General features: G+C 44.2%; 1 protein-coding gene across 10 annotated transcripts in view; it reads right to left on the reverse strand.

The window, feature by feature from the left end:
- DOCK3 (dedicator of cytokinesis 3) overlaps nt 1–24662 on the reverse strand; it is a 669732-nt gene extending 645070 nt beyond the window's left edge. For 5 of the 10 annotated variants that reach the window (XM_031662806.1, XM_031662805.1, XM_031662804.1 and 2 more), the window contains exon 1: nt 24289–24661. In XM_031662806.1, the coding sequence (XP_031518666.1) occupies nt 24289–24325 (37 nt within the window). In that variant the 5' untranslated portion in view covers nt 24326–24661. Of the gene's footprint in view, nt 1–24288 lie in introns of all 10 variants that reach the window. The other 5 variants (XM_031662813.1, XM_031662812.1, XM_031662811.1 and 2 more) reach the window with 2 other exon arrangements.
- Between the last annotated feature and the right edge of the window lie 2551 nt (nt 24663–27213).

Below are 27213 nucleotides of genomic sequence, written 5' to 3' on the forward strand. Positions count from 1 at the left end.
TGGAGACACAGAGGTCCTGATGCCTTAAGGACCTGATTCTGTTCAAACCATGTTCAAATAAGACAAACCCCAGGCTATAACCAATCTGGCCACTTCTGTACCTCACTTCATTTTCCGTACATCACTTTCCTTTTTCTGTCCATAAATCCTCCTCTACCATGTGGCTGGGCTGGAGTCACTGAGCCCACTCTGGCTCAGAAGGCTGCCCGATTTGTGAATCATTCTTTGCTCAATTAAAGTCTTTTAAATTGAATTCAGCTGAAATTTTTCTTTTAACAGATGGTGTCAGAAGTGGGATCCGAAGTAGAGCTTCTAGCGACCCCCAGGAGCACTGAGCGACCAAGCGAGGTACCCACCAGGCCCACTGTGTCCATTCCTCTCTCAGAACAGCTGAGGATCGTGGCAAGTTCTCTCTCGGATTCCTAAGTTCCACAGATTGGTGTTTAGAGCTCTTCAAGTTTATGTGAGCAAATTTCTGATCCAAACTGGGTTTGGAGGTCATGACAGAAACTGGACTGTCTGGGATCAGATTACATCTGATATTAACTGGCCTGGATCCAGTTAGAGGCCTCTTACATTTGACTGGGTCAGAAAGAAACTGGTAGTAAATGGCAATAATTGGAGGGGTTATAAAATTTGGCTTTTGGAAATTCACAGGGATTTGTGCGTTCTACCCTCTGTTTCATTTTTCTTGTGTACTTAGAAAAAAAAAACATTAGCTAAGTTCATTAGGGAACCTGAGAGCAAAGCCAGTATTTGAGGTAAAAAGAGGCTCCTTAATTTGTGAAGAACTGAGTTCCTTCCGGCTTATACATGCATAAGTATTAGGCTCTGCAGGCAGCAAAGTCTTACAGAAATAGTGAAATCTTACTAAAGTTAAGTTACAGTGCAACGTTCCAAAGGAACAACACTGAACTGAAGTGCATGTGATTGGGGGCTCCCAAATTAGTCTTATCTAGGGATGCCTATTGATATGTAGAAGCTTCTAAAAAGATTGCAATATTTTTATCTAAAGACTTTATCAAAAGCAAATAAAAACCTTAAGTGACTAATTGATTTTTTAAAAAATTAAATCTGCTAAACTTTTGGCTTAATTATTAGCCTGCCCCAAAGGGGAAAAGAAAGCTATCCTAGATAAGGTGTTTATGAAGGTAGGCCCTCAATTAAAATAGGCTTGCTTCTTTTTCAGATCTATTTATACTGAGTTCTTTTTGGTTTTTGTTTTTTGTTTGTTTGTTTGTTTTGAGACAGAGTCTGGCTCTGCCGCCCAGGCTGGAGTGGAGTAGAGTGATCTCAGCCTCACTGTAACCTCCACCTCCCCAGTTCAAGTGACTCTCATGCCTCAGCCTCCCAAGTAGCTGGGATTACAGGCATGCGCCACCACGCCCAGCAAATTTTTGTATTTTTTAGTAGAGACAGGGTTTCACCATGTAGGCAAGGATGGTCTTGAACTCCTGGCCTCAAGTGATCTGCCCGCCTTGGCCTCCTAAAGTGCTGGGATTACAGGGGTGAGCCACTGAACCCAGCCTGTTGGCCCCATTCTTTAATGGGCTCCAACCATTACTCTGAACTCAGTAATTTTAGCTAAGAAACAGTAGTTATGTTAAAAAGAATACCCTATTGAACTAAAATACACCTTTCTGGAATTTAATTGGCTATCCTGAAACTCTTTTGTAAAAGAAATCTGTATCTACAAAGGAAATCTACATTTTTAGGGATATCTGCCTCTGAGTATTAGAAACTCTTAAATTCTTTTATTTTTATTTTTATTTATTTTTTAGTTTTTTTGGATACAAAGTCTCACTCTATCCCCCAGGCTGGTGTGCAGTGGCACAATCTCAGCTCACTGCAACCTCCACCTCCCAGGTTCAAGCGATTCTCATGCCTCAGCCCCCCAGGTAGCTGGGATTACAGGTGCCTGCCACCACACTTGGCTAATTTTTTGTATTTTTAGTAGAGATGGGGTTTCGCCATGTTGGCCAGGCTGGTCTCAAACTCCTGACCTCAGGTGATCCTTCTGCCTCAGACTCCCAAAGTGCTGGGATTACAGGCATAAGCCACCGCACTCGGCCAACAATTTTGTATACAGCAAACCTTAAACTATTTTTTTAAAGGCCTATTAGAGTTAATAAATGAATTCAGCAGTGCAGGACATAAAATCAACATGCAAAAACCAGTTGTATTTCTGTATATGAACAACATGAGAATGATATGAAAAGGAAGGCCAGGCACGGTGGCTCACACCTGTAATCCCAGCACTTTGGGAGGCCAAGGTGGGAGGATCATCTGAGGTCAGGAGTTCGAGACTCGCCTGGCTAACATGGTGAAACCCCATCTCTACCAAAAATACAAAAAATTAGCCAGGCATGGTGGCAGGTGCCTGTAGTCTCAGCTACTTGGGAGGCTGAGGCATGAGAATGGCTTGAACCCAGGAGGTGGAGGTTGCAGTGAGCTGAGATCATGCCACTGCACACTAGCCTGGGCGACAGAGTGAGACTCTGTCTTAAAAAATAAAAAAAAAGGCCGGGCGCGGTGGCTCAAGCCTGTAATCCCAGCACTTTGGGAGGCCGAGACGGGCGGATCACGAGGTCAGGAGATCGAGACCATCCTGGCTAACACAGTGAAACCCCGTCTCTACTAAAAAATACGAAAAAACTAGCCGGGTGAGGTGGCCGGCGCCTGTAGTCCCAGCTACTCGGGAGGCTGAGGCAGGAGAATGGCGGGAACCCGGGAGGCGGAGCTTGCAGTGAGCCGAGATCGCGCCACTGCACTCCAGGCCGGGCGACAGAGCGAGACTCCTTCTCAAAAAAAGGCTGGGCGCTGGTGGCTCACGCCTTGCACCCAGCACTTTGGGAGGCCGAGCGGTGGATCACAAGGTCAGGAGATCGACCACGGTGAAAACCCCGGCTCTACTAAAAAATACAAAAAATTAGGATCTGGGTGAGGCATGGCCTGTAGTCCCAGCTACCCGTGGAGGTGGAGGCAGGAGAACGGCGAACCCGGGAGGCGGAGCCGCAGTGAGCCGAGATCTGGGGCCACTGCACTCCAGCTCAGGATAGAGCGAGACCTGCCTCAAATAAATAAATAAATAAATAATAAATAAATAAATAAATAAATAAATAAATAAAGGAAAAGGAAAGGACATTAATTAACAATATGAAAAGGAAGAAAACAATTCCACTTACAGTAGCATCAAAAAATGCAATACTTAGGTATACGTTTAACCAAAAAAATGAAAAATTTGTATACTGAAAACAACAAAACACTGCCAAAAGAAATTAAATACCTAAATAAAGATAGCCCATGTTAACTGATTGGAAGACTTAACATTGTTAAGATGACAATCCTGCCCAAAGCAATCTACAGATTCAATTCAGTCCCTACCAAAATTCCAACAGTATTCTTTGCAGAAATATTTAAAAATTCATCCTGAAATTCACATGGAATCTCAAGGGTCCTCTAATAGCAAAAATAACTGGAAAATTAGAACAAAGTTGGAAGACTCACACTTCTGATATTTAAACTTAGTATAAACCTACAGTATCAAAACAGTGTGATACTGGCATAAAGACAGAACTATACAGACCAATGAAACAGAATACAGAGCCCAGAATAAACCCTCACATATACTGTCAAATGATACTCGACCATGGTGCCAACACCGTTTAATGGGAAAGGGATAGTATCTTCAACAAATAGTGCTGGGAAAACTGGATATCCACAAAGAAAAAAATCAGAACCTTATAATACCACATATAAAAACTGACTCAAAATGGATCAAAGCCTTAAACATAAAAGCTAAAGTTAAAAAACTCTTAGAAGAAAACATACAGGGAAAGGTTCATGACACTGGATTTGTCCATAATTTCTTAGATATGTCACCAAAGACACAGGCAATAAAAAAAAAAAGATAAATCAGCTTCATCAAACTTAAAACTTTCTTGCATCAAAGGACACTATCAACACAGTGAAAAGGCAAACAGCTTCAGAATGAGAGAAAATATTTGCAAACCATGTATCTGATAAGAAATTAATATCCAGAATATATAAAGCAGGGGTCCCTAACCCCTGGGTCACAGATTAATACCAATCTGTGGTCTGTTAAGAACCGAACCGCAAAAGCACAAGGTGAGCAGTGGGTGAACGAGCATTATTGCCTAAGCTCTGCCTCCAGTCAGATCAGCAGGGGCACTAGATTCTCATAGGAGTGTGAACCCTATTGTGAACTGTGCATGTGAAGGATCTAGGTTGCACGTTCCTTATGAGAATCTAATACCTGATGATCTTGAGGTGGAACAGTTTCATCCCGAAACCATCCCCTCTGTGGTCCGTTGAAAAATTGTCTTCCACGAAACCAGTCCCTGGTGCCAAAAATGTTGCAGACTACTGAAATAAAGAACTCCTACACTTCAAAAACAAAAAAACAAAACCAAAAACAAAATTGAGGCCAGGCACAGTGGCTCATGCCTGTAATCTCAACATTTTGGAAGTTCGAGGCAGAAGGATCTCTTGAAGCTAGAAGTTCAAAACCAGTCTGGGCAACATAGCAAGACTATTACCTCTAAAAAATAAAAAATAAATTAACTAGGCACGGTGGCACACAGCTGTAGTCCCAGCTAGCCAGGAGGCTGAGGTGGGAGAATCCCCTGAGCTCAAGAGTTTGAAACTGCAGTGAGTTATGATCATGCCACTGCGCTCCAATCTGGTGACAGGGTAAGACTCTGTCTCAAAAAAAAAAAAAAAAAAAAAAAAAAACTTTTTAAATTGACTTCCAAAATGGGCAAAGGATTTGAACAGACATTTTTTCCAAAAAAGACATACAAACGGCCAACAAGCACATGAGAAGATTCTCAACATCACTAATCATTAGGGAAGTACAAATCAAAACCACAATGAGACACCACTTCACATCTATTTGAAAGGCTATGATCAAAAATCAGAAAACAACAAGTACTGGGGAGGATGCAGAGGAACTAGAATCCTTGTGCACTGCTGGTGGGAATGTAAAGTAGTACAGCTACTACGGAAAACAGTACGCTAGTTCCTAAAAGCACTAAAGACAGAATTACCATATTGTTCAGCAATTCCACTTCTTGGTATATTCCCAAAGAAATAGAAAACAGGGAGCTTAACAAGTATTAGCATGCCAATGTTAACTGCAGCATTATCTACAATAGCCAAAAGGTAGAAACAACCCAAGTGTCCATCAGCAGAAGAATGAATAAATCAAATGTGGTATACCCATACACTGAAATACCATTCAGACATAAGAAAGAACAAAGTTACATAGACTACACCACGGATAAACCCTGAAGACCTCATGCTAAGTGAAATATGCCAGACACAAAAGGACAAACATTGTATGATTACTTTTTTTTTTTTTTTTTTGAGACAGAGTCTCACTCTGTCGCCCAGGCTGGAGTGCAGTGGTACAATCTCAGCTCACTGAAAGCTCCGCCTCCTGGGTTGACACCATTCTCCTGCCTCAGCTTCCCAAGTAGCTGGGACTACAGGCGCCCACCACCACACCCGGCTAATTTTTTTGTATTTTTAGTAGAGACAAGGTTTCACCATGTTAGCCAGGATGGTCTTGATCTCTTGACCTCGTGATCCGCCCACCTCGGCCTCCCAATGTGCTGGGATAACAGGCGTGAGCCACTATGCCCAGCCATGTGATTATATTTATATGAGTTACCTAGAATAGTCAAAATCACAGAGATAGAAAGTAGAGGCCAGGCACAGTGGCCTTTACTTGTAATCCCAGCACTTTGGGAAGCTGAAGTGGGTGGATCACGAAGTCAGGAGACCAGCTTGGCCAACATAGTGAAACCCCATATCTACTAAAAATACAAAAATTTGTTGGGCATGCTGGTGCGTGCCTGTAGTCCCAGCTACTCAGGAGGCTGAGGCAGGAGAATCACTTGAACCCAGGAGGCAGAGGTTGCAGTGAGCCAAGATCACACCACTGCACTCCATCCTGGGCAACAGAACGAGATTTCATCTCAAAATAATGAATGAATGGATGAATGAATGAATGAATGAATGAATGAATGAATGAATGAAGAACAGTAGTTGCCAGGGGTTGGAGGTGAGGGGGAATAAAGAGTTATTTAACTCGTGTAGAATTTCAGTATGGGATAATGAAAAAATTGCAGAGATAGACATTTGATGATAGTTACACAACACTGTGAACACACTTAATGCCACAGAACTATATGCTTCAAAATGGGCAGGGCACAATGGCTCATGCCTGTAACCCCAGCTCTCTAGGAGGCCAAGGTAGAAGGGTCTCTTGAGACCAAGAGTTCAAGACCAGCCTAGGCAACATGGCAAGACCCCATCCATACAAAAAATTTAAAAGATTAGCCAGGCATGGTGGCACACACCTGTAGTACTAGTTACTGGTGAGGCTGAAGCAGAGGATCACTTGAGCCCAAGAGTTTGAGACTACAGTGAACTATAACTGCATCACTGCACTCCAGTCTGGGTGAGAGAGCAAGACCTTGTTTCAAAAAAAAATGGTAAAAATAGCAAATTTTATGTTACATATGTTTTGCCACAATAAAAATAAATTATAAACAATCATAGAGGAAAAGCTTCATGATCCTGACTTTGGTAACGGTTTCATAGCATGACACCACAAGTATAGACAACAAAATAAATTGGACTTCATCAAAATTTAAAATTTTTATACATCTAGAGACACCATCAAGTGAGCAAAAAGACAACCACAGGCCGGGCGCGGTGGCTCAAGCCTGTAATCCCAGCACTTTGGGAGGCCGAGACGGGTGGATCACGAGGTCAGGAGATCAAGACCATCCTGGTGAACACGGTGAAACCCCGTCTCTATTAAAAAATACAAAAAACTAGCCGGGCGAGATGGCGGGCGCCTGTAGTCCCAGCTACTCGGGAGGCTGAGGCAGGAGAATGGCGTGAACCCGGGAGGTGGAGCTTGCAGTGAGCTGAGATCCGGCCACTGCACTCCAGCCTGGGCGGCAGAGCGAGACTCCGTCTCAAAAAAAAAAAAAAGACAACCACAGAATGGGAGAAATATTTCCAGATCACCTATCTGATAAAGCAGGGCTCCCCAACCCTGCTTTATCCCAGTTAGGAACTAAGCCACACAGCAGGAGGTGAGCAGTGGGTAAAGAAGCAAAGCCACATCGGTATGTATTTACAGCCACTCCCCACTGCTCACATTACCACCTGAGCTCCGCCTCCTGTCAGATCAGCAGCAGCATTAGATTCTCATAGGAGCATGAACCCCATTGTGAACTGCACATGCAAGGGATCTAGGTTGTATGCTCCTTATGAGAATCTAATGCCTGGCTGATATGGTTTGGCTGTGTCCCTACCCAAATCTTATCTTGAATTATAGCTCCCATAATCCCCATGTGTCGTGGGAGGGACTTGGTGGGAGGTAATTGAATCATGGGACCGGTTACTCCCATGCTGCTGTTCTCATGAAGATTTGATGGTGAGTTCTCACAGGATCTGATGGTTTCACAAGGGGCTTTTCCCCGTTTTGCTCGGCACTTCTTGCTGCTGCCATGTGAAGAAGGACATGTTTGCTTCCCCTTCTGCCATGATTTTAAGTTTCCTGAGGCCTCCCAAGGCATGCTGAACTACAAGTCAATTAAACCTCTTTTCTTTATAAATTACCCAGTTTCAGGTACGTCTTTATTAGCACCGTGAGTACAGACTAAGACACTGATGATCTGAGGTGAAGCTGAGGCAATGATGCTGGCACTGGGGAGCAGCTGCAAATACAGATTAACATTAGCAGAGAGGTTTGACAATCAATTGCTTGTAGGCTCATTTGAAACCCTATCAGTGAGTGGCAAGTGACAATTAAGCTGCATCGGGTGGCAGGCTTTATAGTGGCAAGTGAGCTAATGTACTTAACACAGCTGTATCTGGTGGCAGGCTTTAAGTCACAATCCGACACTTAATTTAGTCCATAAATGGCCCGCCCATTATTTTATTTACAGTCCATGCCTCTTTCCCACATGGTGTATTTGTCTCAGTCACAGTTTTGGTAAGCCCACAAGCTAGCTCTAGCCAAAATGAGTAAAAAATAAACATCACTGGAAAGCTTCTTTGAAAAGTGGGGAAGACTCAATGATGAGACAGAAGACTCTAAGACACTCTAAGAATGCCAACAATAAAGAAAGCTGCATTTAAAAGAAAATACCGGCTGGGCATGGTGGCTCATGCCTGTAATTCCAGCACTTTAAGAGGCCGAGGCAGGCAGGATCACCTGAGGTCAGGAGTTTGAGACCAGCCTGGCCAACATGGCGAAACTCTGTCTCTACTAAAAATACAAAAATTAGCCTGGTGTGGTGGCATGTGCCTATAAGCCCAGCTACTCGGGAAGCTGAGCCAGGAGAATCGCTTGAACCCAGGAGGTAGAGGTTGCAGCGAGGCAGAGGCTGTACTCCAGCCTGGGCAACAGAGCAAGACCCCATCTCACAAATCAATCAATTAATTAATGAAAATACCAAGAGTTCTACTTGCATTACAGGTTCCTTGCAACAAATGATTCACATTCTCCAAGTGCTTTGTATAATATGTGGCAACCAGCTATCCAACAAAGCCATGAAAACCTTCAAAACTGTCTCGGCACCCTGCATTAAAAGACAAGCCTTTGGAGTTTTTCAAAAGAAAAAAAAAATGAAACACTAAGAATAGAAGCAATTACTGGAGGCCAAGTGCAGATCAAATGTGTCTGCACTTGAGAGCATCATTCTTAGTGGCTAACCACATCGCTAAAACTAAGAAGCCCTTTATTATTGGTGAAAAGTTGATCCTGCCTGCTGCTGAGGACATTTGCCATAAACTTTTAGGAGAGGCTGCAGTTCAAAAGGTGGCACACATTCCTCTTTCGGCTAGTACTATAATTAGACAAATAGATAAAATAGCAGAATATATTGAGGTACAACTGTAAGAGAGGACTGAGTCACTGTGGTACACAATCCAGGTTGACAAGTCCAGCAATGTTGACAAGGCAACAGTGCTTGCTTTTGTGCAATATATTTTTCAGGAGGATGCACATGAGGATATGTTGTGTGTACCTTTGTTGCCAACCAGCACCACAGCTGCAGAACTATTCAAGTCTCTGATTACATATCAGGAAAACTGAATTGGTCATTTTGTGTCAGTATATGCATAGATGGAATGGCTGCCATAACTGGACAGCTTTCTTTTTTTTTTTTTTTTTTTTTGAGATGGAGTCTCGCGCTGTCGCCCAGGCTGGAGTGCAGTGGCCGGATCTCGGCTCACTGCAAGCTCCGCCTCCCGGGTTTGCGCCATTCTCCTGCCTCAGCCTCCCGAGTAGCTGGGACTACAGGCGCCCGCCACCTCGCCCGGCTATTTTTTTGTATATTTTTTAGTAGAGACGGGGTTTCACTGTGTTAGCCAGGATGATCTCGATCTCCTGACCTCGTGATCCGCCCGTCTCGGCCTCCCAAAGTGCTGGGATTACAGGCTTGAGCCACCGCGCCCGGCCAACTGGACAGCTTTCTAATTTCACTACTGAGGTCAAAGAGGTCACTTCGGAATGTGAGTCTATGCACTGTGTCAAAAAATGACCAAAAAAAATGTCGCCTAAACTTAACATTTTGCAGGATGTGATTAAAATTATCAACCACATTAAAGTACATGCCCTTAGCTCATGTCTATTTGCACAGTTCTGTGAGGAGATGGATGCAGAGCTTACATGTCTTCTCTTATATACAGAAGTGAGATGGCTTTCTAACGGTAGATCACTGGCCAGAGTTTTTGAGTTATGAGAGCAGCTCCAGTGATTTCTTTTAGAAAAACAGTCACCACTGGCAGCACATTTCAGTGACACAGAATGGGACACAAACTGCTTACTTCTGTGACATATTCAACCTGCTCAATCTGTCACTTCAAGGGAGAACAACAACTGTGTTCAAATCAGCAGATAAAGTAGCTGCATTCAAAGCCAAACTGGAATTATGAGGGCGATGAGTGAACACTGGGATTTCGCAGAATTCTTTGTTTTGTTTTGTTTTGTTTTGTTTTGGGTGACGTAGTCTCACTCTGTTACCCAGGCTGGAGTGCATTGGCGTGATCTTGGCTCAATGCAACCTCCGCCTCCCAAGTTCAAGTGATTCTCCTGCCTCAAACTCCCGAGTAGCTGGGATTACAGGCACCTGCCATCATGCCCAGCTATTTTTTGTATTTTTAGTAGAGATGGGGTTTTACCATGTTGGCCAGGTTGGTCTCAAACTCCTGACCTCAAGTGATCCTCCCACCTTGGCCTCCCAAAGTGCTGGAATTACAGGAGTGAGCCACTGTGCCCAGCTTTTTTTTTTTTTTTTCTGAGACAGAGTCTTGCTCAGTCGCCCAGGCTGGAGTGCAGTGGCACAATCTCAGCTCACTGCAAGCTCCGCCTCCCGGGTTCATGCCATTCTCCTGCCTCAGCCTCCCGAGTAGCTGGGACTACAGGCGGCCGCCACCACAACCAGCTAATTTTTTTTGTATTTTTAGTAGAGACAGGGTTTCACCATGTTAGCCAGGATGGTCTCGATCTCCTGACCTCGTGATCTACCCACCTCGGCCTCCCAAAGTGCTGGGATTACAGGCATGAGCCACCGCACTGGCCTTTTTTGTTTGTTTGTTTGTTTTTGAGACAGAGTCTCGCTCTGTTGTCCAGGTTGGAGTGCAGTGGCACAATCTCGGCTCACTGCAGCCTCCACCTGCCAGATTCAAACGATTCTCCTACCTCAGCCTTCCCAGGAGCTGGGATTACAGGTGCATGCCACCATGCCCAGCTAATTTTTGTATTTTCAGTAGAGATGGGGTTTCACCATGTTGGCCAGGCTGGTCTCAAACTCCTGACCTCAGGTGATCCACCTGCCTTGGCCTCCCAAAGTGCTGGGATTATAGTTGTGAGTCACCACACTCGGCCAGCAGAGATTTTAAAAGAGACTGAGCCAGGGCCTTCTTTCTCCCAGCTGGTGCATGATCACCTATCTCAGCTTTCAAAAGAGTCTGAGCATTATTTCCAAACCACAAAAGGCCCCCAAACTGGGAAGGAATAAATCCACGACCCATTTGTGAATAAACCAGGTGAACTGACTTTGTGCGCGCTAGAAGAGGATCAACTGCTTGAGATTAGAAATGACGGTAGCCTTAATAGTATGCTTGGGACAACTTCAAATCTCCATACAATCTGGATTAGACTCAAGGTGGAATATCCTGAGATTTCCACAAAAGCGCTGAAAAGCCTGCTTCCATTTCCAACATCTTATTTTTGTGCAGCAGAGTTTTCTGGAGTGATGGCAACCAAAGCGAGACTAAGACATTGACTAGACATAAGCAACACACTTCTGGTGTCACTGTCTTCCGTCACCCCCAGATGGGACCATCTAGTTGCAGGAAAACAAGTTCAGGGCTCCCGTTGATTCTGCATCATGGTGAGTTGTATAGTTATTTCATTATACATTTCAATGTAATAAAAATAGAAATAAAGTACACAATAAATGTAGTGCACTTGAATCATCCCAAAACCATCCCCTCATCCTGTCCATGGAAAAACTACGTTCCATAAAACTAGCCCCTGGTGTCAAAAAGGTTGGGGACTGCTGTATAAAGGATTACTATCCAAAAAATATAAAGAACTCCTATAACTCAACAACAAAAAACCAAACAACTCAATTAGAAAATGGGCAAGGCTTTGGAGATGCCACTGCCCCTGAAAGCTCCCTGCCACCAGCCATGGTCAACCCCACCATGCTCTAGGCCATGGACAGCCCCTGAGCCACGTGTCCTTTGAGCTGTTTGCAGACAAAGTTCCAAAGACAGCAGAAAACTTTCACGCTGCAACCACTGGAGAAAAACGATTTGGTAATAAGGGTTCCTGCTTTCATATAAATATTCCAGAGTTTTTGTGTCAGGGTGGTGACTTAACACACCATAATGGTGTGGCAATTTTCATAATGGTGTGGCAACATCCATAGGAAAAACTAGCAATTTTCCTATGGATGTCAGCGAGGAAGAAACAAATATCCCTGTATTAATGTCGTAATCACTTGTCTGTATTAATAATGTCAAATCACCAGAAACTCAGTTAAACAATTGATACTCAAGAAGCGGAACTGGTAGTAGGGGACCTTTTACTTTTGTCATGCTTGAGGATTTACTCCTCTCAAGCATGTATCAATTTTGAAATTTTTCTTTTTTTTTTTTTTTTTGAGACGAAGTCTCACTCTGTCGCCCAGGCTGGATTGCAGTGGCGCGATCTCTGCTCTCGCTGCAAGCTCCGCCTCCCGGGTTCACGCCATTCTCCTGCCTCAGCCTCCCACGTAGCTGGGACTACAGGCGCCCGCCACCGCGCCCGGCTAATTTTTGTATTTTTAGTAGAGACGGGGTTTCACCGTGTTAGCCAGGATGGTCTCGATCTCCTGACCTCGTGATCCGCCTGTCTGGGACTCCCAAAGTGCTGGAATTACAGGCGTGAGCCACCGAGCCCAGCCGAAATTTTTCAAAATGCAAATCTGCGGAGGAAATAATGCCCTATTATAACAAAGATGCTGAAAACAAGTACTCTCACTGTCCTGGAGGGCAATCTGGCAACAGTTAATTTCAAACAACTGCTCAAAAGTAGGAAAATAAGTAAAGGACAGTATATATGTATTACAGAACGGCAGTCTTAAAAGAGTGAAGAATCCAGATATAAGAACATGTTCAAAATACAATAGATTTAAAATAAAAGTAGATCATAAGACAATATAAGCAGTACGGTTCCAAATTTATTTTAAATGCCTACTTAAATGTATATACAAAAATAAAAAAATAAAAAGATATGCCAATATGTTGAGAGGTACTGTCCGGGTAACGAAAATAAGACATCACCTTTATGTTCTTTTTTGTATGTTTTTCTGTATTTACTGACATTTCTGTAATGATATATATGTTATGTAATCAGAAGGAAATGTTACACAGGAAAATAAAAAGGTCAAATGTATTCAAGATACTGAATTCACAATATAGGAAAGACTAAATATGTCATATTTTAGAAAAAATTCTAACAAAAATAGACAAAATCTTTTCTTGGTGCTCTTAAAGGTTTAACCTTGAATTCCCTGGAAAAGTCACTCATCCAAAACACAGCATTCCCCAAAGATGTCAAACAAAAGAGGTATTGTCAGGATAAGTTCAAACTGCATCCCAATTACCTGCTGTAAGACTTCTGGATCACTGTTGTGATGACTGTGAAACTGGAGGTGAGAGAGAGGGATTCATACTGGAACCCTAAGGCTCCCACTCAAAATCTGTCATTTGAACTTAGCCATAGGCACTAAACCTCTCTAACAGGCTCAAGAAAGAGAAAGGGCAAGAGAAAAAAAGAAGTATACTCATGACGTCACAAATTTCTAACAATCAAATATTATTACGTTTACAGCCTGCCTTTTAAAATACCATCAGGATTAATAAAACAAAATAAAATTCTTCACTAGGTTGGATTCTTAATTAAGCATTCACCAGTCACTCACTATGAACTAGGTCCTGATGATACAAACATGAAGACAAAGTTCCTTATCCTCAGTCCCTGAGGCAGAGATGCAATTAAGCATGATCAAAAAGGCTAAATGCCATACTAGAGGTTGGTACCAACTGCAGTAGAAGCAGCAATGCTTATTTATATCAGGCAGAGTGGGAAAAGGCATAAAAAAGAGACGACATTTGAGCTTTTTCAGTTAACATTCCCCAAGCAGAGAAAGGGAATCATGGGATTCCAATGATATAACAACACCCTGAGCAAAGCAATAAAGGTAAGAACATTATAGCCCTGTCTGGAAAAGGGTAAGTTGCCCAGCATATCTAGAGCACAGAAAATGCGGAGAGAGACTGGGCACAGTGGCTCACGCCTGTAATCCCAACACTCTGGGAGGTCAAGGCAGGCAGATCACTTGAGGTCAGGAGTTCAAGACCAGCCAAGACAAGAGGGAAGAGGGGAGAGGGGAAAGGGGAGAGGGGAGATGGAAAAGGGGAAAGGGGAGAGGGGAGAAGGGAGAGGGGAGAGGGAAGAGGGGAGAGGGAAGAGGGGAGAGGGAAGAGGGGAGAGGGGAGAGGGAGGGGGGTCGGGGAGAGGAGAGCAGGGAGGGGAAGGAGAGGAGGGGAGGGGAGAGAAAATGTAGAGAAAATGTCAGAAACAAAACTCTGAGAAAAGTTTAGTGCCACCCTTCCTCCTGTACAGGAAGACGAAAATGAAGTTAACATCTTTTCAAAGCTGATATTTCTTTCTCATTCCCCATGCCTTAGTAAGTCCACACAGACCTTTTAGTAGCATCTTTGCCCCTTGTTAAAACACCGTAGCCATGAACTAAGGCTAAGGAGCCCATCCTAACTCCAAACATTATCAAGTTCACAAAGGTGGCACAGCTGGCACTATCAAAAAATGTTCACACAGATAATCTGCATTCAAATCACAACACTGCAAACACTACTTGTTTATACACTAGACATAATTTCTCCCTAGGACAATAAAATTTTCTTCCTCTCCTGTCCAACCCTTTTTATTCTTTTTTTTTTTTTTTTGAGAAGGAGTCTCACTCTGTCGTCAAGTTGGAGTGCAGTGGCGTGATCTCAGCTCACTACAAGCTCCGCCTCCCGGGTTCACGCCATTCTCCTGCCTCAGCCTCCCGAGTAGCTTGGACTACAGGTACCCGCCACCACGCCCGGCTAATTTCTTCTATTTTTTACTAGAGACAGGGTTTCACCATACTAGCAAGGATGGTCTCGATCTCCTAACCTCGTGATCCGCCTGCCTCAGCCTCCCAGAGTGCTGGGATTACAGGCTTGAGCCACTGCGCTCGGCCCTGTCCAACATTTTTATTAACCACTTGGAAAAACATAGAAGACAAACTGTGTAAAGGTTCAAAGAAAATATAGTAATATCTTGGATCACAAACTTAAGCTTCAAAAAGATTTGACAGGTTGTACTCATGAGCCAAATACAGTGGTTAAAATGTTAACAGAAATAGAGGACTACGTGCTCGCAAACGAGACTTCCCGATATGTCCTGCTCTTGCAAACGAAGCAGGGCGTTCCCGATAAGTCCTGCTCTTGCAAACGAAGCAGGGCTTCCTTCCCTACAAACAGGGAGGACAAAGGAGCCAGCTGCAAACAGCAGACCCTGGGGGCTTGTTTATGTGTAAACATCTTGAAAATCCAGAAAGTCAGGGAAATGTCAGAAAAACAACAATGTGTCTTGTGACTTGGCAACATTCCACAAACGACTGTATAAAATAAAGCAGAGTGCACCATTCGGGGCGGCTGCCATGTTTGTCTTGTCTTCTGTTGTCTTGTGTGTTCATTCCTTTGTTTAGGAAACACGTGGACCCCAACAAATATTGTTTAAATGAAACTAAAATTTTACATCTCTGTTTAATATCATACAAGTTCAGGATGGACGGGATATAGCTTGACCTCAGTTCATATAAAATAAAACTTAGAGTTATCATTTCAGTATCAGCAACTAGTGTGAAATGGCAGCTCAGAAGTCTCTAAAAATCAGTCTTTATATCACATTAACAAAAATGTCCAATTCAGTGCTACAAATATGTGTGTAAAACCTTCTGCATGCCTGGTTCTGAGGTGCATCGGCCAAGAATACAAAGACACGCCAGGTGCGGTGGCTCACGCCTGTAGTCCCAACACTTGGGAGGATCACGGAGTCTTACTCTGTCACCCAGGCTGGAGTGCAATGGTGCGATGTCAGCTCACTGCAACCTCTGCCTCCCAGGTTCAAGCAATTCTCCTGCCTCAGCCTCCCGAGTAGCTGGGATTACAGGCATGCACCACTACGCCCAGCTAATTTTTGTATTTTTAGCAGAGGTGGGGTTTCATCATGTTGACCAGGCTGGTCTCAAACTCCTGACCTCAAGGGATCCACCCACCTAGGCCTCCCAAAGTGCTGGGAATACAGACATGAGCCACTGCGCCTGGCCCAAGATAACAATTTTAAATGTATTTTTTTATTGTAGGTCATAGTCAAAAGTTGGAAAGACATTGGTCTAATGAACAGGATAAAGTATACATATCACTATAAACTACAAAGTATAACAGGATTTAACAGAATAAAATATATCTGGTTGGAGAAAGAGAGGGGTAGGGCCAAGAATCTAGGAAAGGATTTACAGAGATAACAATATATGAGAGAAGTCTTGGCAGGCTGGAAATAATTTAAGAAATAAAGACATGGGGGAAAGGCACTCTATGTAGAAGGAACAATATGAACAAAGACATGATGCAGCAAATAAGTGTTTAATGGTCCTGGGACATGGCAGCACTGGTTATAAGTTAAGCACAAACAGAAGAACCTGAGGAAAGTTCAGTTTGGCTAACGTGTAAAGTATTAACAAGTCAGTGGATGAGGCTGAACATGCACATCTGAACCATAACATGAAAGTGTTGGATACATGATAAACCATGAATGCTAGCTATTCCAACTAGTCTTAGCTCTGGGGCCTTAAACCATATTATCTCTAAGATTTCTTAGAGTTCTAAAATTTATGACTTACTGAAGAGCTATGATATAAGTTATTTATATGCAGGCACAGAACAAGGACTTATAAGAAACTACAGGGATTCATTACTCTACTCAATAAGAAAGAATGTTCTCATTACAGCTAACAATAAAATGGGCTGTCCCAAAAAGTAGTGAGGGCACTGGCAATAGATATGTTTGAATATAGGCCAAATACATATCTGTTGAAGGTATGGTACTAAATCAGTACTATCAAGTTCTGTGTTTATCACACTCTAATTCTTCTATCATGTTGGTTCTCACTTATTAGCAAGAGCTCATGAATGAGTTCCAAAGGGAGAGGGAGAATCATATTGAAGTAGGAGGATGGGATTTTATTCCATTGTAGATAAGCAGGAAAATGGGAAGCTTCTGAATGACATTTCCCAACATAGTAATTATCTTTACTAGAGTATCCTAAGGTGTGATATAGCAAATCAACTGCAAGTACTTAGCTAAAATAATTTGGTGATGTATAAAAAAAAAATTTTAAGGTTTTAAGAGCTAAAATATGTGAAAAAAATACTTGCTTTTCCAGGCAAAAGCTATCAAAAGGGGGTATGCAAACACTTAAATGCATAATCATCAACAGGTTTGGTTTGTTCATTACAATAAAAGCATAACATTGGAATTAAAATCCTAATATAGCATATCCAATAATGCTGACATATTGGGAATAATTTCAGATCATTCTTAAAGAATAAAGACACAAAAATTTTAAAAAATTCAAAATACAAGCTATTAAAAATTAAAATTTAGCACCAATATAAAAATATGGTATGAAGATAAAGTAGTTTCAAACTCAATGACCATTCTTTTGAGACTGTCCTGCTTCAGAATGCGTCTAATACTACACAGAAATAGGTGCCATGTTTACAATTTAGCTTAATGTTTCTAAATCATAGTCTAATACTGCATGATAAAATGAACTAGAAATCTGAAGTCTACTGAATAGATTTAAGATGATTAAAAACTTAAACATAAGACCCAAAACTATAAAACTACTAAAAGAAAACAGGGAAAATGCTTCAGGACATTCATCTAGGCAAAGATTTTATGACTAAGACCTCAAAAGCACAGGCGACAAAAACAAAAATAGACAAATGGGGCTGCATTAAACTAAAAGCTTCTGCACAGCAAAGGAAACAAACAGTAAAGAGACAATCTACAGAATGGGAGAAAATATTTGCAAACTATTTATCTGATAAGGGACTAAAATACAGAATATACAAGGAACTCAACAGCAAAACCAAACAACCCCATTAAAAAGTAGGCGACAGGCCGGGCGCAGTGGCTCAAGCCTGTAATCCCTGCACTTTGGGAGGCTGAGACGGGCGGATCACGAGGTCAGGAGATCGAGACCATCCTGGCTAACACAGTGAAACCCCGCCTCTACTAAAAAATACAAAAAACTAGCCAGGCGAGGTGGCGGGCGCCTGTAGTCCCAGCTACTCGGGAGGCTGAGGCATGAGAATGGCCTAAACCCAGGAGGCGGAGCTTGCAGTGAGCTGAGATCCGGCCATTGCACTCCAGCCTGGGAGACAAGAGCGAGACTCCATCTCAAAAAAAAAAAAGCAGGCGACAGGCTGGGCACAGTGGCTCATACCTGTAAACCCGCCACTCCTCAGGAGGGAGGGCATCCTGAGGCCGGGAGCTCAAGACCAGCCTGAGCAAAATAGCAAGACCCTGTCTCTACAAAAAAAAATTTTAAATTAGCTGGGCATGGTGGCATGGAATTGTTGTCCTAGTTACTGGAGAGGACGGCGTGAGCCCAGGAGTTCAAGGTTACCGTGAGCTACAATCATGCCATAGCACACTAGCCTGGGTAACAAAGCAAGACCTCATCTTTTAAAAAAAAAAAAAAAAAAAAGCAGGGCACAGTGGCTCACGTCTGTAATCCCAGCACTTTGAGAGGCCAAGGCGGGCAGATCACTTGAAGTCAGGAGCTCGAGACCAGCCTGGCCAATATGGTGAAACCCCGTCTCTACTAAAAATACAGAAAAATTAGCCAGGCGTGGTGGCGCACACCTGTAATCCTAGCTACTCAGAAGGCTGAGACAGAAGAATCACTTGAACCCAGGAAGTGGAGATTGCAGTGAGCCGAGATCACACCACTGCATTCCAGTCTGGGCGTCACAGCAAGACTCTGTCTAAAAAAAAAAAAAGAAAAGAAAAGAAAAGAAAAAGAAAAAGGAAAAAAAAGTTAAAAAGTCCAATACAGACATAAAATTCCTTAAATGTAACTATCCAGTTTAAATTGAAAACTGTAGAGTATATCTCATCTTTCAAGCCAGAGTCATACTACTGACACATTCCTCTCAGAGGACACGGTGTAATAATGCAATCTGTGGCTTAGAATCTCAAAGTTCTACATCCAAATCTCAACTCAGCACTTACTATCTAAAATACCTTAGATCAGTTACTTAATTTCTCTCAGCTAAAGCTTCTTTCTCATCTGTTTAAAAAAGAGGGGAGAGGCGGTGATATAGTGTAAAGCTCAAGTAGAATCATGAATGTGGAAGTTCCCCATAAACACTAAACAAGACATCAAGCACATCCTCACTTTTCAGAACAAAATAAAGTTATAGGTATATGAAATCTTTCCTACCCCTAGTGGATGATGTCTTTACCTCTAAAGGGGTATTGGGGTCCTTCCAGAGGTTGCAAAGGTTGGGCTTCCCTCACTGAATAAATACCTAAAGAGCACACTGTCTTCAGACAGTGTGAATTCTAGTACATTTACCAACAGATTTACTCAAATTTTGTGAACACTAATTATTTCAGATCTGGTTTCAAGGATCTATTCCCTCCCCACCTTCAGATTATTTTCCCGCAACACAGGATCTTTACAAGTTTCTTTTAAGGACTCAGGGTTCGTTTTTTTTTGTTTGTTTGTTTTGGTTTTTTGTTTTTAAGTGCTTTTCTTCCCTATCTGGGGAAACCTAACCAAAAGGAAATTAGGTAAAAATAATGCATAAAATATGCATTACTTTTTAAATAGGAAAAAATATAACATTACAAAACTAAAATGTAAGGTCTTCAGATTGGTAATGAAAAAAATTTTTCATGTTCTACTAAAAGGGATTAAGAAAAAATAAGCAATAAATGCCCTAAATTATTTAAAACTTTGCCTTAGCTGGGCACAGCAGTTCACAGGCATAATCCCAGTGACTCAGGAGGCTGAGATGGGAGGATAACTTGAAGCCAGCAGTTTGAGACAAGCCTGGGCAACATAGCGAGACCATATAACTAAAAAATACTTTTTTAATTAAAATTTTAAAATTAGCCAGGCAAGGCTGGGCATGGTGGCTCACACCTGTAATCCCAGCACTTCGGGAGGCCAAGGCGAGCGGATCATGAGGTCAGGAGATCGAGGCCATCCTGGCTAACACAGTGAAACCCCATCTTTGCTAAAAATACAAAAACAAAATTAGCCGGGCATGGTGGCGGGCACCTGTAGTACCAGCTACTCGGGAGGCTGAGGCAGGAGAATGGCATGAACCCGGGAGGCGGAGCTTGCAGTGAGCCAAGATCATGCCACTGTACTCCAACCTGGACGATAGAGCAAGACTCCATCTCAAAAAAAGGAAAAAAAAATATTAGCCAGGCAAGGTGGTAAACACCTGTAGTCCCAGCTACCTGGGAGGCTGCAGTGGGAAGACTGCTTGAGCCCAGGAGTTCAAGGCTGCAGAGAGCTATGATCATGCCACTGCCCTCTAGCCTGGATGACAACAGCAGAATCCCATCTCTCAAACAAAAAAAAACAAAAAAAAACAAAAAAATTGCCCATGACAGCAGCAGAATAAACAAGATGACCTGAAGCAGTTTCCACTTCTAAGACGTCAAACTAATACATACATACTCAAACATTTACCGCTTCTCTATTCAAGGAATTTAATTACAAACATTCTTGTTTTAAAAATTGTTTGGTGTTTGTTGCTCCTGCTGTTGCTCCTGTTAGAGGGTAAGAAAAGTATTTTCTTGGTTTTTTGTATTCTACATTTGGTACTTTGGGTACAGTCAGTATAGGGAAAGACAGGTGTTTCACAAAAATAGCTGGATTTTTCTCACCTAATACACTTTAGAGCAGGAAGCTTCTTGGAAAGGTAGAATAAAGAATGGAAGGATGCAGGACTTTCCAAGCATTCATGGCAACAGAAAGGAAAGCAGAGATTCTCTAAGAGGGAAAGAGACATAAGAAGTAAAAACACGGGCGAATGGGTACGGTAAAGAACAGTACCTGGCCGGGCGCGGTGGCTCAAGCCTGTAATCCCAGCACTTTGGGAGGCCGAGGCGGGTGGATCACGAGGTCAGGAGATCGAGACTATCCTGGCTAACATGGTGAAACCCCGTCTCTACTAAAAATACAAAAAACTAGCCGGGCGTGGTGGCGGGCGCCTGTAGTCTCAGCTACTTGGGAGGCTGAGGTGGGAGAATGGCGTGAACCCGGGAGGCGGAGCTTGCAGTGAGCCGAGATCACGCCACTGCACTCCAGCCTGGGAGCACAGCGAGACTCCGTCTCAAAAAAAAAAAAAAAAAAAAAAAAGAACAGTACCTTACAGTACCAGAGAAAGAAAGCAAGACAGTCAAGTATATCACAAAATACTGCCCAGAAGAAAATTAAGGAAAATATACAATCGTTGAAAGACAAAAAAAAAAAGTATTAACAGGCCGGGCGCGGTGGCTCAAGCCTGTAATCCCAGCACTTTGGGAGGCCGAGACGGGTGGATCACGAGGTCAGGAGATCGAGACCATCCTGGCGAACACGGTGAAACCCTGTCTCTACTAAGAAATACAAAAAACTAGCCGGGCGAGGTGGCGGGCGTCTGTAGTCCCAGCTACTCGGGAGGCTGAGGCCGGAGAATGGCGTGAACCCGGGAGGCGGAGCTTGCAGTGAGCTGAGATCCGGCCACTGCACTCTAGCCTGGGCTACAGAGCGAGACTCCGTCTCAAAAAAAAAAAAAAAAAGTATTAACAATCTTTGGGATTCAGTTTCTTCATCTGTGATAGTCTTAAGACTACTCTGGGAATCGACATGGGGTTACCTAAGTGAGAGTCCCGGGCACATTGACAGGCCGATCACTGACCCTCCGAAAAGGATAATGTCCTCCCCACTGCCTAAAGTCACTCACAGAATATTATAATGGAAAGGGGAGCTCAGTAATCACCTCATCCTAAATGAATAAACCAAACAATTCAGTCGTGTTATAACCTGTACAGAATTCCTATATTATAAAAAATTTAATAAGATATTACTATAGGATCTCAAAGCCTTACCAATGTCAAATACAAATGAACGGCTGCAGTGGAAAAAAGCCTTTGTACTGCTGCAACAGGAGACTCCTTCCCTCACTAACATCAGGGCAAAAGGAGGCCCTCGAGGCCCTCCTCCACAAATTTCTCCAAACTGGTAGGAAGTTAAGTATAAGGGGTTTCCCTCTCTGCTATATGGTTATAGGTTGACAAACAGAAACAGAAATCTGTGCTCCAACTTAGTCATAAAAATCAAAGCTGAAACTCAAACATTTTCTCACAGGAAAATGATAATGGTTAAATTTTCAAGCTAGCCCTCATAGCAATTAAATGATGCGGCAAAAATGCCATTTTAATTGACTATTTTTCTCATAAGTATAATGAATAAGCTACTTCATAAAGCGGATTTTATGAAAAGGTCTAGAAGTGTAGCCCTAACATCCTTATGGAAAAAAAAAAAATTGTGTCCTGAGTTTTAAACAATTTACACAAAAACTTTTATATCATAACTAAGGAGGGGACAGTAGAAGACTGTGAGATAAACAGGGAGAGAGTTGCTTGGTTTGGTAGAAAAGGCATCTAAATTATACTAAACCACAGCTGCTATGAAAACGTCTTCAGTGTAACTGTCTCTCTCATTTAGCAAGCATTTAAGCTCTGCCCTGAGCCCAATGCAGTGGCCTCCCAAAGGGAGTAACAATTTTTCTAAAGCTAAACACACAGTCCTAGGAATGCAAGAATTCCGTTGCATCTTGCTGGGTAAATCACACACCAAATCTTAGTGCTTTCAGATTCACATGTACCTATCTTGATTACCTTGCATTGGCTCTGTCTCAGAACTAACACACTTAGTGTTATTAGTCTAAATACTAAGGGGAAAAGAAGAAACTAACGCTTATTAAGCATTCCGCATGTTCTCATTTCACTTTCACAACCCTGTAAGATAGGTAAACATTATCCCCAATTTATACATTAAGAAAATGATGTTAAATTACTTGCCCACACCACCAGTAAAGAGAAGCTAGGACTCTGAATTCCACTTTGTTCACTATTCAAGGGCTCCTCCCCACCCCAAAAAAAGGGCTCCTCTCCCCTCCAAAAAAATCAATCATAGGGTGCCACTGGAGAGTTGACCACTCACATTAATTACTTGTTATTCTAGTTCAGCAGTTCTGGGAGCGAGTTATGAAGAAGATAAACCACCAATTCCTCATTTCACAGAATCAATTCAGTATTCAGGGAATACTCTAAGGGGTAAAATGTCCTTAGAGGTGAATCCTAGCTCTTCGCATCATTTCCCAATTCCTTCTCAATAGAGACTCTAGGACCAGAGCTCCCGTTATCACCTCCATCCTAGCATAGCTAATTGTTTCACAAAGTTTCCTTTTAAAACAAGGCTTTCTACCAGAATAGAAGACCTCTCTGCTGGTCCTCAAATTTAAATAAATTTCATTTTCACACGATAACCTGCCTAATAGCATTCCAAAACACTCGTTACCACCGCAGTTTCAAGTTATTTGGTAGTGAACTGTGAACTAAATCTTGACTAAATTGCAGTAAAGATGGGAAACAAAAATCTGTTTAGACAGATTTCCTATCTAAAATTTTCCATTACGAGCTTAGGAAAAACAAAACCTGTACACTCAACATTTTAAATCTGTTTCTAACTGAACAAGATGATAGGTGATGCAATGAGGCTTAACTCTATCATGTAATTGACACAAAAAACTAAAATTGTAAAACATTCAATACTTTAAATTACTGAATATTCTTTTTAAAGAAGTAGAATACTGTAAGAGTTATTTAGCTTCTGGAGTTTAACACTTATAACAGATAAAAAAAGGTTTCTAAGAGGAATAGGGTCTCAACTGAAAACAGGTTTAAAAAAAAAAAAAACCCGTGTCTATAAAACATCTAAACATTAATACATGTCCAAAAACATTTCCCATTGTAAAGTATTATTTCTAATACTAACGGCAAAACAAAACAGATCAAACATTTGCAGTCAAATGTCCAAATTTTTGAACTGAGAAAATGATGTCAACGTTTTTCATCCGTTTAAGGTTCCAGACCAAAAATAAACAGCCACCGGGTTCATCAATTCAGGTGCGGAAACTCATTAAAATTGAGCTTCTGGAGCGAAAAAAACATATTACCAGAATTTGGCTTCTCGGGTAAAATTGCCCCGTGGCCCACACCAGAAACCTCGGGCAACTGCCCGGGCCTTGCCCACCCCTCCCGCGGGCCGCACCTGCCAAGGCCGCACCGCCAGCGCCCCCTGCCGCCCTCTCTGCATAGAGACCCGCGCCCACCCCCGCACCCGCACCCGCACCCGCCCCCACCCCGCGCTAGCCCGGCGCCGAGGCCGCGCAGCCTGCGGGCAGGGGCGGGGGCGAGAGGATGCGAATCCAGGCGGGGCCGGGAGCTGGGCGCGTCCCTCAGAACCCCAGTCAAGGCTAGGCCGGAGCCTCACCTACCTACGCCGTATTTCTCCTCCTCCGTGGGGGTCCACATGACCGTGCCGGGCGCGGCCCCGCGGGCGCGGCAACCGGGCGACAACGCGGCGGAGACGGCCGCGGGCCCGGCTGTGGCGCACCGCGAGTCGAGGCGGGGACGGTCAGGCGGCGCGGGGCAGTGGGCGGCGCATCCCTCACAGGCCGTCCGGGATGCCGCCGCCACCCCCTCCACGTCTGGACCGCGAGGCTCCGCGGGTGGCCCAGCAGCCCCTGGCGGCGCGGGCGAAGGCTCGCCACCTGTCCTTCGCCGCTGCTCCCGTGCCGCCGCTTGCTTCCTCACAGCTCCGCCGCCGGGCTCCCGGCGCCGCCGCGGCTCGGCTCGCCCCAGCGGGCTCGCAGGACGCCCGCGCATGCGCCACTCCCTGCCGCGCAGGGGCTCGCGCTGCCCGGGCTCGCGCCGTCCCGAGCCCGCGCGCGAATCCACGCGCCGCTGCTGCGCGCCAGCGGAGGGAAATCCGCGAGAAGCGATTGGACTGCCCGGCCCCGGACTGGCTTTTTCGCTGGTCTGGGGCCCTCAGCTGCAGCAAACTCCGGAGGGGGCGAGGCCAGTCAGGTGGGCGACTCCCTCTACCCAGACTCCAGACTCGCTTCCGCTTCCAGTGCCTCCTGCCTGCGCCCGGTGATGGCCAAAGGCCTCCTGCTCGGAGAGGGGAGATCTGGAAAAGGAGGAGACGACACCATTTTCAGACCCATCCCAGTGTCACCCACAGTGCTGTCGGAAAGGTCCCCGGAGCCACCCTGTGCATTCCCAGGGTCCGCAGGGTGGAGTCGCCACGAGGGAACTAGGTGGGGTGCACTCGTGGCCGTCTCTCCTGGATACCCTCTGGGCTGAGGCCGCTGACACCTAGGTTCTTGCTTCTCTAAGTTGGCCTGAGTGGTGAATGTTTGGGGCCAGAACAATCACAGCTGCCTTGCTAGTAAAGAAGCACTTCATTGGGCCCTTCAGGTTCCTACCCAGGACACGGCCTGTGCTGCTCCTGGGTGTCTGCCTCCCTTGGGGCCCTAAGTACAGACTCCTACGGGAAACTCCTCCTCTCTCTCCTCCCTAAGAATCCATTCATTTTGATGCCTGTAAATGTCACCTTGTGACCCCCAAGTCAACCACTTACCAAAGACCATGAACTGCAGAACTTCTCCTTTACACCTACATTTGGACCACATGCCCTAATCCCAGCAGATTTGCCCATCTCTGTCACTAGCACTACTAAGTCAAAACCCTAGTGTCATCCTTCACTAGCGCTCTCAGACACCCCCACAACCTTCAAAGTCCAGCTCAGCCCCTCACCTCCAAGAAGCCTGCCCTGACCCATAGGCTCCTTTCCTTCTTTGTCTGGAATTGGAGCTATGTTCAATTTGTCTTATTTCCCTTATAAGACTGTCAGCTCCCAGAAGGCAAGGTCCAGGCTAAAATCATCTTTCTAACCCCTCACCACCAACCCAGCACCTGGTGTATAGTTGTTGCATGGGAAGCCAGACTAGTACAAGAATATCTTGTAATCAACAGATCTTGATTCTTCCTTCAAAGTGTCATTATTGGTAACTCCTCCCAGGCCTGATTGTGCTCTCCTGGGTTATGGCCACCCCTTTCCACCTTCCGATCTTTAGGCTCCTCCCCTCACTAATCATAGCTGCCCACTCCTGCCCAGAAAATGTCTGTTCTGTGAATGATAGAATTTCTCAATAGCCAGATACACTTCTATTTAGGGGTAGCAGGGATGTCCAACAACATAACAAAAGAGCTAACCGTCCGAGAAGACAGACCCCTCCCCAGTGGCCACCATGGAAGTATGCTATGGAATGAAGCCACATTCTTACAGAACTCTCCAGGGAGCTAGTCAACAAGTGGGGCTGAGCTACGCAGGCCTTCGGGGAACAACCTTAAAGCTCTTATTTCATCCTCTAAGTTCACTCCCTTGTCTGCTGTATGTGATGACAGTCACAGAGCCTAGGGCCAGTTTTTCCAAAGTTTATACTCTTGTTCCCAGTCTGAATCCATCTTAGATTATGGCTTTCCCAGATGAAGAAAATTCTCCATGATTGCACACCTCAGCTCCAGGGTGGAAGGGCATTAAACCCAACCAGGGAAGGGAAAAGAAGGGACCAAAGTGAGAAGGAAGGGACTTAGTAAGCCTGGACTCCTACACTCTTGCTATTTGTATAAATTTAGATTGCGTGAGTTCAAGCAAAAGGGCATAGCACACATTGGCCTTCAGCAGGACCGTGCACCTGCTCTCTTATCCCCCTAGCATCTGCTCTGATCCTTTCCTTCCTCAGGCTTCCAGTCCACTCAACACACAATACACACACACTCTCCCAGCATATGAGCTACCTTCCAGCTTGCCTCTGAAAATCAAGACCCTCAGCATAGTAACCTTCCCTCCTCTCCAATCACTCTGCTTTGTGTTCTCGCCACCACCAGGCTCACTACCTACTGCTTCTCAGGATCCTCAACTATCATTGCCCTGTCTCCCATTTTCACCCTGACCTGCTCCATAGACTCCTTCTGCAGTCCTAGGAAGACCTGCCCTGTTGGTACCCTCATCCCCCCATTTCCTCTCTTCCTCCTCTCTCCATCTGACTACAAAGGAGAATCATCCACTCCAGATCCTTTTATTTCAATGTAATTCATTTGATTCTCAGCACCTGAAGGTCTGCATTCTGACACTATCACCTCCTGGAAACTACTTTCCCAGAATTTCCCAGGGCCATCCCAACTTCAGACCATTGCCTGGTTCTGGCTGGGCTTTTGCATACAGTTTCCCTCAATTCGTGTCCTCTAGTCTTGAAACCCACACATCTGCATCATCCTCCAAGAGCTGTCTCAGGGCCACTTTCCTGAGGAAGACTTCCCCAACTGCCGTTAGTTCAGCTGGATTTTTCACACCC

Source organism: Papio anubis, chromosome 2 (genome assembly GCF_008728515.1).
Source record: "Papio anubis isolate 15944 chromosome 2, Panubis1.0, whole genome shotgun sequence".
Taxonomy (NCBI): domain Eukaryota; kingdom Metazoa; phylum Chordata; class Mammalia; order Primates; family Cercopithecidae; genus Papio; species Papio anubis.